The sequence below is a fragment of the Capricornis sumatraensis genome, chromosome 4 (assembly GCF_032405125.1).
Source record: "Capricornis sumatraensis isolate serow.1 chromosome 4, serow.2, whole genome shotgun sequence".
Taxonomy (NCBI): Eukaryota; Metazoa; Chordata; class Mammalia; order Artiodactyla; family Bovidae; genus Capricornis; species Capricornis sumatraensis.
The window spans coordinates 95,435,753-95,454,635 of record NC_091072.1 but is presented as its reverse complement, the minus strand read 5'-3'; the positions used below and the strand labels follow the sequence as shown (position 1 = coordinate 95,454,635).

Sequence of the window (18,883 nt, the reverse complement as noted above, 5' to 3'; positions counted from 1 at the left end):
CTCCTCTGATTTTGAACATTCTGATGAAACACCAAAGAGTTATATAACATTATTCACAGCGTTGAATCATGCTCTGTGTGCTTACTGTGTAAAGGGGTAGAGTGAAGTGGTGGGTAAAGGCAAAGGTATGTGTGGTTGGACTGGGAGGATGGGCAAGTGGGTCTGGGAGACGCATGTTGGGCAGATTAGCTACCATGAGGAAATTGTTTCAAGATAAATTATGGACATGGGTGTTTTTAAGTTGGAGATGTCATAGGCCAATTATATTAGAATGTCATTGCAAATATTTACTTTTGTTTCTGTCATTGCTGATATTATGGTAAGTCCTTAATTCTTCTTCAGTAATAGAAATTTTCATTGAGTCTGTAGTTGATAAAGACTGTTTTCTTCAGAGGATCACTGTCTGTTACAGTTCTGTACCACATAAAATGTCTAATTCATACTAAGGACAAATAAAAAAATTTTTTTCTCAGTTACTATGAATTTAATATTTAAGTGAACTGTTAATTTCATTTTAATTCAGTTAGCTTTATTACAATCAGGTTAGAACAAATCCTTATGCACATACAATTAATAATTCTTGCTTTAATATCCATAGTATCCAGAACCATGTACTCGAGGAGTTATATTAGCATTTAAACTTTTTCCTAGTGTTCTGGCCAAGTATTTACAGCAGTTGATTGATCGGTAAAAATTTATGATTTTAGACCACTGTCATCTTGAAAAATCATGGGCTCCAAAGAGAAAGGGAAGAGTTTAAATTAGTCAGTGTGTCATTTCTCAAGTACTTAATTCAGGGTATAGTTAATATTGAGAAAATTTTTTTGGTAACTTTTTTTTAAATTTCCTGAGAAATGTTTACTTCTCTAAAGACTATAGGTTACCACTTTCATGCTTTAATGGATGTTAAAGATACCAAACAACTGAAGAGTCTCAGATGATATGGGAAATATTCAGAAAATAAGAAAGGTTGCTATAAAAATTAGAACCCTTAGTTAGGGTCGCTTGTCAGAGGAAACAGTACTTAGCATAGATTTTAACCAACTTGAGTTTTCTTAGATTTATTTTCCAAGGGAAGGTTATTTACATTGTAGAATAAATCTTTGCTTTACATCTCCACTTCTTTTAAGCATCCTCCTTTAATGTTTATTTTTCTTTGTTTTCACTGCTGTCATGAATGCTGACATAAGTGGAATGCTATGCCAGGTAATGTCAGCATCAATGCACATATACAGATCATTATCTCAACATTGCCTTTTTCTTTAAAACTGCAAGTGAGAGATAGCAACATGAAGTTTTTCATTTACAAGGCCAAATGCCTTAATCTTACATTTGACTATCATATATTATAAATTGTTTTTGTTATCCTAGCTTACAATAAATATACTTGAACTTGACTGAGAAGATGGGTGTTACACAGAAATTATATAAACAGAGAATCTGCTATTTGAATAAATATTGGAAATAAGGAAATCAATGAAGTTGTGCAATCTTTTAAAATTGTATATTTAACCCCTGACTCAAAACTGTAACAATTACATCCACCTAACACCGCTTTCAACTACTGTCAGTATATAGAGAACATTTTTACACAGATAATCAGTATGTATGACTTTTGTTCTTCTGTCCTCACAGTTTCCCTCATTCTTTTCATATCTATACAGTCTTATTGCTAAAAATTCTCTAATTTCAGTAGCAATGAGTAAATATACTTTGGAATTTTTTTCTGACATTGAAGTGTTATTTATCTGCTGATTTTATTCAATATATTCTGTTTTATCAGTCTATATATCTGTGATATTTAACAAACATCCATAGAATATCCCATATAACATATTCTTAATAAATAATTATGTAAGAATCACTGGTAGAAAGATGGGTAATATAATTCACCTACAATCTGTGTTAATGCAAGAACTATATTTGAAAAGTATGTTTGTACCATTTATTCTATTTAGCTTACCTGCTCCTTCATTTACTTTTTGGAGCTCTTTGTCAGAAATTTTCCCTTCCTAAAGACATACTTCTTGAGGTCAGGATCAATATCTTATTCTTCCTTACATTGCTGCTAGATGGCACATTACATGGGAAATAATAGTGAAGTCCCTCAGTTGTGTCTAACTCTTTGCGACCCCATGGACTGTAGCCCACCAGGCTTCTCCATCCATGGAATTTTCCAGGTATGAGTACTGGAGTGGGTTGCCAAGCCCTCCTTAAATGTAGGCTACTAAATGAGTCATTCCAGAATGCAAATAAGACTCTTTGAGTGTTGCCACTAGTATACTTTCAACCTCTCTTTCATTTTACATGTTATGATTGAGTACATGAATTTTTTCATATTTGGATCATGTCAGCCAGTTAACAGAGTAATGAAGGAGACAGATTCTAAACAGAAAATTCTGAGGCTTATATGGTAAATGTCAGGTGGAAGTATAGATGGGCCTGTTACAAGAATGTCAGGAAGACTCCTAATCCAACCTGAGACTATGAAGCTGAGTCTTGATGCTTGAAAAGGAGTTATCCAGGCAAATAAGGTGTAGGAGTAATAAGTAAGGGAAGTTACTTAAATGCATGAGGTATAAAACAGTTTGGTCTATTTGGGTACCTGTCCAACTACTGCCATTGTGTGACTTCCTGAGTAGCTTGATGGAAAGAGTTTGAATTAGGGAGGTGACACTTTCATATAAGTATTTTTATACTCTGTACATTACTCTGACAGCAGTGTGAAAGGCATATTTCAGTGCATCATCAGTACAGAAGGGGTCTGTTGGTAGACTGCTACTGTAACCCAGGATAGAAGATACGGGGGGCTGTACTTTATTGCTTGCTAACAAATTGACCTAATGAATCGGAGAGCTTTCTCTGCTACATAATGTTTTTCTTTATTCTTTTCCCCCCTTTTAAAAAAAGCAAATTTTAATTTTTATCCTGCCTTTATTATATAATACTTTTTTGATACCATATTTTCTAATTTTTAAAATTGTTCCAAAATATTTCAGCAAGTGATTGTAACTTAGCTTTGTTTCAGTATTTAGAATTATTTCTTTAAGATACATTTCTAGGAATAAAATTATTAAAGGATATGAACCTGTTCTTGAAATTTTTCATCACTGCTTTCTAAAAAGATAAAAGTTTATGCCTTTACCAACTATATGTGAATATATTTTTATAGCATCCTTGTAAGATTACTATTTTAAAAAATCTTTTCAGTCCTTGAACAAGCAAATGACTTCTCATTTTAATTGACATTTCTTTTTAATGTTGAACATTTTTCTCTGAATATATTATTTTTTAGGTTTTTTTTGGAATTTTTGTGTTTTCTTTATCAAATATTTGAGCTATTTATATAGCAAAATATGAATTTCTCATGTTTATATCATATTATCTGCATTGTTTACTTCTTAATTTTTTATCTGCTGCTGCTAAGTTGCTTCAGTCGTGTCTGACTCTGTGTGACCCCATAGACGGCAGCCCACCAGGCTCCCCCGGCCCTGGGATTCTCCAGGCAAGAACGCTGGAGTGGGTTGCCATTTCCTTTGCCAAGGCACGAAAGTGAAAAGTGAAAGTGAAGTCACTTAGTTGTATTTGACTCTTAGTGACCTTGTGGACTGAAGCCTGCCATGCTCCTCCGTCCATGGGATTTTCCAGGCAAAAGAGTACTGGAGTGGGGTGCCATTGCCTTCTCCATAGTTTTTTATCTAGATGCTTTTTATTTTTACATAATCTAACTTTTTTGATTTCTTGCTCTATACTTAAGTAGTCTTTCTCCTTCCATGTAGTTGATAGTCGCTTTTACTTTCTTCTTGTTTTTCTACGGTTTTCTTAATAATACAGAGTTACACGAGGACCTAGGTGTTTTTCCTTTTGCTGAATTACTGACTGTAGCAACATCATTTGTTGAATAATCCTTCATTTACCTGTAATGTACTTTTATGATGACACTGTTCATAATTTTATTTGTTCTCATATTGAATCATTTAAAATATTTTCAGATATTTTGAACCATTAAACTTTTTTTAGTGTTTGAAGTATCAGTTTTTCCCATAATTAGATTTTAAAGGTTTTGAGGATAGCAGTTATGTGTCCATCACATTTTATTTCTTTCACAAGAGCTATAGTTTGTCATTTAATGACTGGTAACATTTTAAAAACCTTTTATTAACCCCTGTTAGTGTGATTCATAGTGGGGTACCCTAGTTTAATTCTTTCTTTCCAGGATAAAACCTGCAATTTTGCAGTGAAACTGCTCAGAGCAAGGAAACCCCTAGGATATGGGGACCTGCTGGATCTCTTTCAGGTGTGTGAAAGTACATCATTTGATCTCACAGTTACACAATTTGGAAATAAACACAGAGTTTCAGTCTATTAAAGGAGTTGTGCTTCTGAAGGGACTTACGTAGAAACTAAACTTTTTCTTTTTTCCCTTCTCTCCACACACTCCTCCTCACCTCACCCCCCCCCCCACACACACAGATTTTGATTAAAAACCATTGACCTTTTCCTCTTTTTTCCCCTAGATTTTTAAAAAAGTGATTAAAGCATCATACATGTTGCTTTATATTTTTGCACAGCCTTTTCCTCAATGTGATCTCTAAACTCTAAACCTATAGGAAGGTTTTTATGTGAAGCCACCCTTAAGATGCATATAATTAAAATAACTGTTTATAAAGAGAAAGCAGCAATTGCCCAGTTAGAAGACTAGGATTAATTTCTGATTCTTAGGATCATTATGACATTTAGAAGAAGAGAAAAATAATTAGCAACTTTTAAAAAAGAATCTTTATCTTCATGGTGATCTAGATCTGGTAGATATGTTTCTGTTTTTCACATTATGCTTCAAAAAACAGAATAGATCAATAGGTTTTCCATTTTGATTATTGTTGATCATCTATTTTGGATAATACAGAAATTTCCTTTGATCATTATATTCTCACATAAACTGGGAGAAAAAAGTAGGAAGGATGGATACCTTTGAGTTACATTAAAATATCATTAAAAATTATTTTCATTACTACATTAATTTTAACTCAGCTTGATAGAGCTGAATAGCTGTGACTGAATGTATAATTCACCTTATTTTATTCATTCTAAGATAAGACAGTTTTTTTCACATGTTAATATTCCCCAAATTAGCATGCATTTTACAGCTGATGGTTTCTTAGAATCACTGTGGGCCAGATACTTTTGTAGTTGTCTTTTTCAGTGAACTTGTTCATAGTTGTTGATACTATCACATCAGTTGAGTTGCATGCATTGTTGATATCATGTAAGTTTTGTTATTTGAAATGTTACCCTTGTTGTGCAGAAACTTCCTGTTAACATCTTATGGTAAGATCAGAAAACTCCAGCATCAAAGCATGCGGAATGGGTGTCATTAGCTTAGAAGAATATCTCAGAGACAGTAGTGAAGTGCTCTCAAGCAATGAGGCATTGCAAACAATCCAATTAAAAAATGGATAGAAGTTCTAAATAGACATTTTTTTCAAAGAATACATACAGATGGCCAACAGGTACATGAAAAGATGCTCAACATCATTAATCATTAGTGCCATGCAAATCAAAGGCAAATGAGGGTATCACCTTACACCTGTTAGAAGGACTGTTACCAAAAAAAATAAGAACAATGGCCTTCTTGACCTAAAGGATGAAATTATGAGGAAAAATTGTGATTAGAAAGTATTGTATCATTGTTTAATTAGCATAGGTAATTGGCCCTGATTTTCTTTTTGGTGATATACGTGTGTCTTAAAATAATTGTCATCAGAGATTCTGTAGAAGTACACTGTGTTTCCTTCTATGGAGACAGATTCCCTTTCCTTCATTCTTCTGATGACTTTAGGCAGACAGCTTTGAAATGTTTCATTGGTTTCTTTTGAACACTTTTAACTCTTTTAATTTCCATTTGCATCATATGCTGTTTGCCTTAAAGAGTGGCAGCATAATGTTGTGGAAAGAGTAGTGAACCAGGGATTAGAAGACATATTTTTGGATTCTGGTTTTGCCACCTACTTATTGTGTCACTGGGTTCAGATCATGCCCTATAAACTCTGCATGAGTATTATGATACTCAAATGAGAAACACGTGTTAATGTCATAAAAGTTTTAAATGCAACTTATTAGTATTGAAAACTTATATTTGTCTGAACAAGATTTAATAATTTGGAATGTTCCGCAGATTTGGGGTGGCATCAGACTTCAGTGATTTTGGCAGAATTGAATATAGCAGGATATTTACTTTTTCAGAATAGTATTTTTTGAGCTTTATTGTCATCTTTTAATCACTCATAAAAATGTTTTGTGACATTGTTATGGAAATTTTATGTCTCTGGTTTTGAAGCAGAACCTTGATGCACAAGAAAGCAAGGAAATAACACAAGGGAGCTGCTTTTTGGAAACACTGTTCATTGCCAGTAATATTTGCTATCTTTTAGCTGTGATTTATGCTGGCATACTGAAGGATTTTACAGAGCATGCTGTAGGGAACAGTAGTCTTTATTTGCCATACCATGAAGAAGCTTTGGGAGAAGAAAGAAGAGACTTTAAGTGATAAAGTTAATGTTAACACTAGCTTTACACTTTTAAAGGTGACTCTGGGTGACTTTCCCACAATTTTTTGAAAAACATGTTAAAACTCAAGTTTTGTGTGACTTTTTTACAGGTTTTAACCTATTAAAATAATTGATGTATGCAGTACATTTGAAAACAAATACCAAACATATAAGTTTAATGTTCTTGTGACTTGGAATTTTATGTTATTTATTCAAATTCCTTGAGGATGACAAATGTGAAATGTGTCTTATTCATCTTTGTGTAGCTACCCACTAAGTGTGTGTGTACTGATTTAACTTCCTTTTGTAAATTTAAATTGTGTATAATTCAGTTTGTGCATTTTCTAATCTTTTACATTTTTGTTGCTATTTGAAAACTTCTGAAATAACTGGCTTGGTAGAAGGAGTTATTTAAGATTTGGAATTATAGCATGTTCATCCAATTAATTTAAAGTAATACTTAAGTAATAAGAGTAGTAATGTTATTGTTTTTAATGTGTTTACTTCTTGAAGAAGAAATTAGAGCCAGTGAATTAAAGGCATGTAATAAAATTCTAGGGAGTTCTGAATATTCATTCAGAAATGTGGTAGGGTTGATGTATTACTATTTTTAATTACTTTTCTGCTCTAGAATTTGAGTCCTTATTTCTATTTTCCCTTCTACACTATTGAAGAAATAGTCTTACTCTGAGGCAAGATACAACTTCTGAGAAGTTGCCCTTAAAGAGTTTATAGAAGATGGAGGAGAACCAAAGGACAGAGTGTCAGGAGAAAGGCATGGGAAAACTGTACTTAAGGAGGGTAGTTTAGGTATAGAGTCTGAAGTATTTTAACTCCTACTGCTTGATTTTTATTTTCATATTTATTTTATATTAAGTGATTTTTATTAAGATTGTCATTACTGGTTGTAATTATGTGAAAATGTTCTTATTTTTGAATTATGTTTAAATTTTTATTTTATATGTGTTCTAAATAAAGCATTGAAGGAGAACAGCTCAGAGGTTGTTCAGCCTTTTCTAATGGGTTGTGGAACCAAGGAACCAAAGATCACTCAACTATGTTTGGCTGCCATTCAGAGACTCATGTCCCATGAAGTGGTATCTGAGGTAATGTGAAGATTTTATCTGAACCGTGCACCTACAAATCAGATCAGGAGTTTTCTCAAGGAGAGAATAAAACATACCTGGTGTTTAATATAAATCAGTGCTTGAAGGTCATGGCTTCATTTTCAAAGGTTGCCAAATTGTCTCATTATTAAACACTCAGTATAGATGGGGCTACGTTCTGTCAAATCTTTTGGAATCTAAGAAGTCATGTGTGCTTAGTTGCTTAGTCGTATCTGACTCTTCATGGCCCCATGGACTGTAGCCTGCCAGGCTTCTCTGCCCATGGAATTTTCCAGGCAAGAATACTTGAGTGGGTTGCCATTTTCTACTCTAGGGGATATTCCCAAACCCTCATCTCTTGCGTCTCCTGCATTGGCAGGAGGATTCTTTACCACTAGTGCCACCATAGTTGATTAATATAGATAATTTTGAGAACCAAGCAAATTTTCAATATCAGTGATGAAGAATATCATTCATGAATTACTTTTTTAAAGGTAGGAGAGAAAATCATGACTATTTCCTAGATTGTCTGAAGTGTTGCTCATTAAGGGTATTCATATCTAACCTCATGATGGTAAAACAGGAAAAACATTATATTACTATGAATCCACATCCTGCTTGTCTGCTTAACTTTGTACTTCGTAGGGTACTTTTTAATAGAAATTGTAAATTCTTTTGCCTTTGGTATAACATTCTAAACAGTATCAGATTTAATTGAGTTCGTAAATGTGTTGTTAATTTGAGTTGTATTTTTTCTATAACTCATTTTCCCTCTTGTCAATGAAATAATATGTAAGAAACAGTAACAGACCCATAATTTGTATATGTTTATATTCATAAGTGTCCAAATGAAATATACCCCTATTATTTTAGAAATGAACCTTGATTTTGGCAAGGTATCAGAACTGCATGTTGCTGTTTGCCTATATTCAAATGGTACCTTTTAAATCTTAAAGCATTTTTTTTTTAGAATAAAATTTATTGGTTGCAGTTCTTGAATTAGTTGAGAGACATGTATTTGGATCTATAGATTTAGAAACATGGGTTTTTGTTAATATGATTAAGAAATTCTCTCCAGGTAAGATTATATTTGCATACTTTTTCTTGCTTAGGGACCCAACATATCTATATTTATTTCTTGACAATAATTAAAATACTTGTTTTACAGACTGCAGCTGGAAATATAATTAACATGCTTTGGCAGCTAATGGAAAATAGTCTTGAAGAACTTAAGCTGCTTCAGACAGTTCTTGTTCTTTTAACAACCAATACAGTAGTTCATGATGAGGCACTCTCTAAGGTAGGAACCTGTTTGTCCAAGTTCATTAAGTGCTTTGGGACAGTATTTGGATAAGCTGACCGAAAGAGGAAAGCCTAGTGCTGTTTGAACTAGAAGCAACTTTCCTGTAGCTATTGTGATAATGCACATTGCCTGTTAAAAGCCTTCAGTGCCTTATTTTCAGACTGATTAAACAGGTGATTAAACAGACTCCCTTGGATATAGCTGACAGGCTTGGTTATGAATACAATATGGAAAAAGAAAAGTAGCAGAAGAAAAGGAATAGAGAAAGAAGAAAAGAAAACAGTATTTGTTTCCAGGTATCAGTGTTGTCCACAATTACCTTGGGTGTTCCTGACAGCTCTCTCTTTCCCCCTTTCAAAATAATTTCACATGTAAAATGTATGTAAGCCAAATAAGTCTGCCCCTGAAGCAGCTGGAGAAGTGTCATTTTGGCATTAATACTAGATATGGCTGGATGAATGAAAGCTCTTTCTCATTCCTACTCTCTTTGAAACATATAACAACTGTTATATTGTTTCATCTTTAAATTTTTTTTTAAATTGTAAAATATTTCCAAAGAACAGAAAGTACAGAGAGTAATGTAAAAATAGCCTCAATTAATAGTTTATTATATAGGGTAAAAGGTGCATTTCACATTACCTTTGCTAATCTTATGTGTCTTTATATTTACTGAGAGTTTGAATTATTTAAAACTACTGAAATTTTTGTAGCTTTATTGTATAAAAGAGTGGGACTTTTAACGTAGGTGATTGAAACAGCAAAACATAAATTATTTGTGGTTACATCAGATAAAGATAATAACCATATTCATCAACTTATTTCACGCTAAATGAAACTTGTTTTTTTAGGCAATTGTTCTTTGTTTTCGGCTACATTTCACGAAAGATAATATTACAAACAATACAGCTGCTGCTACAGTGCGACAAGTTGTTACTGTTGTTTTTGAGAGGATGGTTGCCGAAGATGAACGACACCGAGGTAGAGTGATGAAAGCTTTTGCCTGTGGGAGGCTCTGATGTCCATGATTATTCATTTAACGATTGTCTGCCATTGCCCTATAGGCTACCTAATAATGAAAATACTTTAGAAAGTGTATCAGCGTCTTTATTACTGATAATGGAACCAAAAGGTAAATCTCTCACAGTTTTGTCACCCTAAGAAGTGGACCCTGCTTTCTGTATTTATTTCTAATATATTCAAAATTTTATGTTGAAGATGGTAATAGCACATTTTATATAAGGTGTTGCATTGTAAGTCTTTTTAGCCAGACATTACATATGATTATTTTGTGTTACATTTTAATTTTTGTAATTGAAATTTTTATTGGTTGCATTATATTTTGTGGCTATTCTATAATTTAATGAACTACTTATGTTCTGTAGTTCAGTATTGTTCTGAGTGTCTTCCTACATATGTATTTCCATTTGAATTATTTCTTTAGAGTAAATTTTCAAAAGTGAGCTTCCCTCATGTGAAGTTTTGTCTTTGCCTATTAATATGTATTAATCGAGAATATTTATTAATGTAAAGCCTACTCTTCATATTTTCATCAAATGCTTTTATTTGTAATTTTTAACATTTTCAGGATTTGAAACATTTCCTAAAAATTTAGAAACATATCCTGTCACAGAGCTTATAGATACTCTGTTTCTGTTATAATTTTTATAGTTTGATAAATTTTAGTTTTTTTTTGTTGTTGTTATCCCTATTAGATGAAAAGTAAAAATTTTCCACATGATTAGTTGAAAAAAATCATGAGGTGCTGTCATTAAGAACAGCCTCTCTATTTTATGGAGTCAAGAAACAAAAGATTAATCTTTTTTAAAAGTTTTTTTCACCCCTAAACTCTTGATATTATACAGTCTTTCATATCATTTGGTGTTATTTTGGTAATATTGGTAAAAAAAAAAAGCAATACTAGTAAATAATGATAGTTCTACCTACTCTAATAATTACTTCACTTTATCTGAATTTAACCATTGGTCAAATTTTTCACATTCTGTTTCAGGCATTTTTCATCTATTTATTAAGATATTCCCACTAACTTTTGTCTCACTTTTCCAAGGGGAAATGCAGGTAGAATTCTAACAGTTTGAAACATAAAGGAATTAAACATAGAGGATAAAACAGAGCAGTTCTCCAGTTTGAATGTCTTACATACCATAATCTCAACATAATTTCTGAATTGATAGTTTGGCTGTGTGTCTAATATCACACTTAATACTTTCTAATAAGGTAGAAAATATTTAGAACTTCTTCCTTTTCAAGTAGTCATTAGTCAAGATTTAATTGAAACAGGCTGCCATGACTTACAGGAAATAGTATCTTGTTAATATTCAAAGAAATTGAGAAGCCCCAATCTAGGTGACTCTTGGCTACAATACCTGTCACTGACATAGTACTTAATGGCAGATCAAGCAGTTACTTCTCTTGAAGATGGTGAGATTATAGAGGAATTAACTGTGGTAAATATTTATATGTTTGATATTTAAAGGTACATTCAAATATGACATGGGTTTCAAATCCATGAAATAAAAGGACTAGAGAAAGGGGTACTAGGAAAATCATATGTATGGATAGAGATAATAAGTTTATTTGAACATGAGATAGTGAAGAGTATTTTTTTATGATATGATGTATAAAAATGTAATTCCCAATTTTTCTTTCCGTTTTGGAGGCATGGTTGTGAACTTAAAGTTTATAATTCTGAAATACATACTTATTTTCAATATACCTTTTAGACAGTATATATGATTTATTAAAAGCACCAAGAACTCCTAAAACCCTTCTTATTTTGATTGCAGATATTACAGACCAACCAGTACTAGTCCAAGGAAATAGTAACAGAAGATCTGTCAGTACCCTCAAACCTTGTGCTAAAGATGCATATATGCTTTTCCAGGTATTTCCATTGATACGAATAATTTTTATAATATAGTTTTGTGTGAAATTTTGATTTTGGAATTTTGTATCTGATTTAATTTTTAAGTTTTTTTTTTTTTTTTCATTGTCATTTTAAAGTGTCAAAAAGTAGTATAGGTTTAAAAAGAAAAAAAGTAGTACAAGTTTCCTCCACTATCTGATAGTAGCATATTTCTGTGAAACTTCAAAATGCCTTAAGTGAAAAAGCAGTTACCTTAGGACACAATTACCTAATGAATGCACAAAATAAATCAAGATAAAGCACAGACACACACACAGCTCAAAGCTTTGGCAGCTTGATGCTGAGATGCTGAGTATAGTTCCTGGAGAAAGAACTTGAAGGTACCACTCTTGCTGCTGGGGGTATGTGCAGCCTGTGTTATGGGCTGCCTGCAAAACAAACGCGGAACGTGGTTTTCATTTTTGTCTTTTTTTAAAGAAAATTGAAAATCTTCAGATTTTCTTCTGGTTAAAGAAAGTCTGATTTCTTCTGGTTAAAGAAAATAGGTGCTAATCTAGGTCTTTTGTAAAAACTAACTGGTGAAGAACTTTTGAAAAGCATGTGATATCTGTCTAAAACATTAAAGAGTATCTATACCTAATTAGCATGATAAAATGTTATGTTTCACTTTAAGGAAATAAAATGAGTGAAATCCTGAACTAGCTACATTAGGAATGACTAGTCATGTAAAATACTTCCTTTAATAGGAAAATTAAAGTATTTACTTAAATTCTGCTCTATCTGATATAACATGATATATAAATACCTAATTTTTACATTACTTGTCATGAATAAAACAAGATTAACCTGCACTAAAAATTTTATTAATTTTGATTAGAGACTCTTTAAAACAATGTTAGAATAACATTTTGTCTCTACTCTGTATATTGTTTACTTACATAATCAACTATACAATTAAAATTTTGAATTATCAATACTTAATTTCTAAGGAATGAAACCTACTGATAAGAGATACTTCAAATAATTTTTTATGAGCTATGAATTTTAAAAAGGACTTTGCATTCCAGCATGTGAAATATTTTATTTATTGTTTGATTTATTTTCCAGGACCTTTGTCAGTTGGTTAATGCTGATGCCCCTTACTGGCTAATAGGTATGACAGAAATGACCCGAACATTTGGCCTTGAATTACTTGAATCAGTCCTGAATGATTTTCCACAAGTCTTTTTACAAGTAAGCCATTTGTAGTATCTTGCAACAAAATTAATCTTTCCTTTTTTTCAGAGATAGTTTTCAAGAAAGCAAGATGTATTTTTACCCCACATTAGAAGATGCAAAAAATTATAGCTTCAGACTTTAGACATAATAATCTACTATTATTTTAACTTTGTTGTGCCCAGGCATTTTGAAATTTTAATGTTAGAAGGAAACCCTAGAGTCTTGTCTGGTCAAGCATTTCCAAATCTAAGGGTGTATGAAGGAGCTCTTTTTATAATGTTTATAATTATATATTATATATAATTATACATGTTATAATGTTTATGATGTGAGCTCTTTTTATAATATTTAAAAGCCTTAAAAATTGTTGCTAATTTTTGTATGCAGCTGTGTGCTTTTACGTAATTTAAATGGAAAAAAGAAGTCATCAATGCTTATTTAATAAATTTAATGTGCTGTGCAGAATATCTCAAAACAGTTGATAGGGGAAAAAGTGAGAAAGAATTCAAACTTTTCATTTTACTTGTAAGAAGCTAAAGTCCAAAAGTGATTCAGTAATTTACATGGGGTTCTTCAGTTATTTGCAGATCTTGAACTAAAATTTAGAACTTTTAGCTGTACTCTAGCTCCTTTCCCTAATATGCTGCCCCTCCTAGGTCAGCTATTTGATCTTTGCTCTTACCTACAACACAAGTGAACCAAGTGCCACAAAAGTAGACCTTTAGACCAGGAGTCGGTATTGAAATCTTTACTACATGGCTTATAGTTTTTGTCCATATTAGATAACTCTTCAGTGCTTTCAGTGGTATTGAACAATATTAACTGAGAAGTCCCTTTCTTGTATTAGCATAGTATAAACTGATAGTTGTAACAGCTACGACTTTTGACTCTACTCTGTGCCAAACTTTGCCAAATTCCTTACATATCATACTCTCTGTAATCTTCATAAATACCTGAAGTACCAATTATTCCTATTTTACCCAGGAGGAAGCTAAGACTCTGAGGGTTAAATAATTTGTCTAAGGGTTCATAGTTTGTGAGTGTCCTCATCCTTTAGCCTCACTGTCATTTTTGTTCCTAAATGACCCAAGTGGACTCCTGCTTCAAGGCCTTTGTACTTGCTGCTGCCTGGGTCTGGAATACTCTTCTCCCGTATAGATTGTTCTCTTATACTTTTGAGGACTTTACTCAGTGGTCAACATATCAGACAAACCTTCCCCACCACTCTGTGTGAAATGGCAGCTTCTTTTCCTGGCAGCACTCTTGTCTGACTCCTTGTCATTTTTCTTACTACTTCCTGACATATGTGTTTGTACATGAGTTGATCTATTTTTTCCCCTCATAAAAAAGTAAGTTCTATGAGGCAGGGACTTAGTTCAGTGTTGTACAAGTGCCTATAATAGTGCCTGGCATATGGCAGATATTTGATAAATATTTGAATAAATGAGTGAATGAACTGGTAAATGAATTTGAATTAGAAACTTCTGTAGTTTGGATTACATTTTCTAATTTTGTAGGGAAAGTTTTGAAAAAATAATTTCAGATTTTTTGTGCCCGAAATAAATCTATTCTACTTTATTCTTCTTGCTATAATCCAGAGGAGGAAAAAGAATTACCTTGTGTAAGATCCTAAAATTTACTTCTACAGATCTCTTAAAAAACTAGGAATAAAACTACCATATGACCTAACAATCCCACTACTGAGCATATGCCCTGAGAAAACCATAATTGAAAAAAACACATGTACCCCAGTGTTCATTGCAGCACTGTTTACAGTAGCTAAGACATGAAGGAAACCTAGATGGAATCTAGAAAGATGGTACTGATGAGCCTATTTGCAGGGCAGCAGTGGAAAGGCAAAGATAGAGAAAAGACTTGTGGGCAAAGTGGGGTAAAGAGAAGGTGGAATGAATTGAGAGAGTAGGATGGAAACATATACAATACCATATGTAAAACAGATAGCCAGTGGAAATTTGCTGTATGAAGCAAGAAGCTCAAACCCAGTGCTCTCTGACAACCTAGAGGAGTGGGATGAGGTGGGAAAGTTGGGAGGGAGGTTCAAGAGGGAGAGGGCATATGTATACCTATGGCTGACTCATGTTGATATATGGCAGAAACCAACACAATATTGTAAAGCAATTATCCTCCAATTAAAAATAAAAAAATTGCTCTTACGAAGTTTTCTTCAAGAGATAAATGTTTGTTTTCATTCACTCATTATTCACTGATCCAATCAGAATTTACTAATACCTTACAGTCTGTAGGTGAATGTGTTCAATGCAAAGGATTCAGTATTTAAATAAGATAAAATTCTTGCCTTTATCATGCTTATCAGTCTAATAATTGGAAGCAAAACATTACTGAATGATAAACTGTGATGAGTGCAATGAGGGAAAAGTATAAAAAGTACTATAAAAATGAGTAACATAGGTACCAAACCTAGTGGAGAGTTGGTGATTAATGAAGGCTGTGAAGCTTTTACCTGAAATATGAAGAGTATTTAGTTGAGATAAATAGGTAGTATAGGAAAAGAATATTCTAGAGCAGTGACTCTAAGAAAGGATCTGCCTTCTCTTTTAGAAAATAAGCTGTGTAAGAGCAGGGACAAAATTGAGCTTAACCTTGAATTTCACAGTGACTACAGGACTGGAAAAGGTCAGTTTTCATTCCAGTACCAAAGAAGGGCAGTGCCAAAGAATGTTCAAAGTACCATACAGTTGTCCTCATTTCACATGCCAGCAAGGTCATGCTCAAAATCTTCCAAGCTAGGCTTCAACAGTACATGAACAGAGAACTTCCAGATGTACAAGCTGGATTTAGAAAAGGCAGAGGAATCAGAGATCAAATTGCCAACATCTGTTGGATCATAGAAAAAGCAAGAGAATTCCAGAACAATATCTACTTCTGCTTCATTGTCAATGCGGAAGCCTTTGACTATATGGATCACAGCAAACTGTGGAAAATTCCATGGTTTTTCCAGTAGTCATGTATGAATGTGAAAGCTGGACTATAAAGAAGGTTGAGCACTGAAGAATTGTTGCTTTTGAAGTGTGTGGTATTGGAGAAGACTCTTGAGAGTCCCTTGGACTGCAAGGAGATCCAACCAGTCAAGCCTAAAGGAAATTAACCCCGAATATTCATTGAAAGGACTGATGCTAAAGCTCCAATACTTTTGCCACCTGATGTGAAGAGCCCACTCTTTGGAAAAGACTCTGATGCTGGGAAGGATTGAGGGCAGGAGGAGAAGGGGACGACAGAAGATGAGATGACTGTATGGCATCATCGACTCAATGGACGAGTTTGAGCAAGTCTGGGAGATGGTAACGGACAGGGAAGCCTGGTGTGTTGCAGTCCATGGGGTCGGAAAAGTTGGACATGACTGAGCAACTGAACAAGAAGAACATCACAATTCCTGACACAAATTATACAGTTGGCAAGTAAATGCTGAATAGAGCACTGAAATGTGAGGAAGTAGGCAGTCTTTTACCTTCTTCAAAAAGAACTTAGTGAATTATAGAACTAATTATGTTTTATTAATCAAAGATGACTTCCAACTTTATGGCTTGAGCCATAGAGAATATTCTATGAGCAGCACATTTGCTAGAAAGGGTAGTATGTTCAGTTTTCACATTTGCTAGAAAGGGTAGTATGTTCAGTTTTGAACTTACTCCTTTGAAGATACCCAAGTGTACACAGAATAGTAGTTTGATTTATATATCTTGAGCTTGAAAGGTTTTGGGCTCAAGTTATAAATTTAAGCTTCACTGGCACATATGTGAGTGAATGAGGTCACCTGTGGTGATAATATGGTAGTAAGGACCTGATATCCTGGAGCTCTGAGGACCCTCATTGTGAAACAGTTGGGCACGAGAGGATGAGCATGCAGGAGAGACTCAGAGCATGGGGGCCAGAAAGGTAGGAATGCAATTGAGCATTCCTTTTAGGAACTAGTTTTGTCAGGTGCTTCAGTGAAATTTGGTAAGACTGCTAGGGCAATGTTTGCTTTGGCCACAGATAAATACATCATGATGTGTATAATGAGAATAGTTTAAATGGAGATGGAATATAGATTGTTGGGGGTTGTTTAGGAAACACAGCTGTAGTTAGTTGAATAGTGAGGGGAAAAAGTTAACATAAAACTTTCAGGAATTGTCTGAAATATTTATGAGTTAACTAGTATGTAGAACTGGACATGGAACAACAGACTGGTTCCAAATAGGAAGAGGAGTACGTCAAGGCTGTATATTGTCACCCTGCTTATTTAACTTCTGTGCAGAGTACATCATGAGAAACACTGGACTGGAAGAAACACAAGCTGGAATCAAGATTGCCGGGAGAAATATCAATCACCTCAGATATGCAGATGACACCACCCTTATGGCAGAAAGTGAAGAGGAACTAAAAAGCCTCTTGATGAAAGTGAAAGTGAAGAGTGGAAACGTTGGCTTAAAGCTCAACATTCAGAAAACGAAGATCATGGCGTCTGGTCCCATCACTTCATGGAAAATAGATGGGGAAACAATGTCAGACCTTTTTTTGGGGGGGGCTCTAAAATCACTACAGTGGTGACTGCAGCCATGAAATTAAAAGACGCTTACTCCTTGGAAGGAAAGTTATGACCAACCTAGATGACGTGTTCAAAAGCAGACACATTACTTTGCCAACAAAGGTCTGTTTAGTCAAGGCTATGGTTTTTCCAGTGGTCATGTATGGATGTGAGATTTGGACTGTGAAGAAAGCTGAGTGCCGAAGAATTGATGCTTTTGAACTGTGGTGTTGGAGAAGACTCTTGAGGGTCCCTTGGACTGCAGGGAGATCCAACCAGTCCATTCTAAAGGAGATCAGTCCTGGGATTTCTTTGGAAGGAATGATGCTAAAGCTGAAACTCCAGGACTTTGGCCGCCTCATGAGAAGAGTTGACTCATTGGAAAAGACTCTGATGCTGGGAGGGATTGAGGGCAGGAGGAGAAGGTTACGACAGAGGATGAGATGGCTGGATGGCATCACCGACTCGATGGACATGAGTTTGAGTGAACTCTGGGAGTTGGTGATGGATAGGGAGGCCTGGTGTGCTGCAATTCATGTGGTCGCAAAGAGTCGGACACAAGTGAGCAACTGAACTGAAGACTATTTAGCAAAGTATGAAAATGGACTTAACTATGCTTTTCATTTTGTCAGTCAGTGAATCTGCTGTAGATGTGAAAGTAGAATTTCAAATCACATCACTTAAAAAATTTATTTCTAAAATTTATTTTTGGGGGGACTACACTGGGTCTTCGTTGCTGTGTGTGGGCCTTCTCCAGTTGCAGTGGGCATGAGCTACTCTAGTGGCAGTGCACAAGCTTCTCACTGCAGTCCTTTCTCTGGTGGCGCACAGGCTTTAGGGCATGCAGCCGCAGTAGTTGTGGTACACAGGCTTTGTTGTTCCATGGCATGTGGGATCTTCCTGGACCGGGGACTGAACTCGTATTTCCTGCATGGTGGGCGGATTTCTTGCCACTGAGCCACCAGGAACACCCTCCACAAGATCCACTTTTAGGGGGGAAGAACTAAAAGTACATTAAAATGAATTTAAAATCTAAAAGGATATGTATTTGGAGTCAACAGTGACTCACTAACTTATCTCTGGGAGATACTAAGCAAAACTTTTATTTTTATCTTTTTACTTCTCTGTGTTTTCTTTCCTTTTTTCTGCTTAGTGAACTTGTATTTTTCCTTGAATTAATCTGATTTTTTAAAAGATACATTCTACAAATTAAAAAAATCTACTCTGTGCCTTATCTTTCCTTTTCTGTAAGATTAAAGGATTGGATTGGTTGATTTT

General features: G+C 34.3%; 1 protein-coding gene across 3 annotated transcripts in view; it reads left to right on the top strand.

The window, feature by feature from the left end:
* Positions 1 to 18,883, top strand: part of MON2 (MON2 homolog, regulator of endosome-to-Golgi trafficking) — a 111,713-nt gene that overhangs the window by 17,452 nt on the left and 75,378 nt on the right. For all 3 annotated transcript variants that reach the window (XM_068971279.1, XM_068971275.1, XM_068971276.1), the window contains exons 3-7: positions 7,527 to 7,654; positions 8,823 to 8,954; positions 9,806 to 9,935; positions 11,762 to 11,859; positions 12,949 to 13,074. In XM_068971279.1, the coding sequence (XP_068827380.1) occupies positions 7,527 to 7,654; positions 8,823 to 8,954; positions 9,806 to 9,935; positions 11,762 to 11,859; positions 12,949 to 13,074 (614 nt within the window). The remainder of the gene's footprint in view (positions 1 to 7,526; positions 7,655 to 8,822; positions 8,955 to 9,805; positions 9,936 to 11,761; positions 11,860 to 12,948; positions 13,075 to 18,883) is intronic.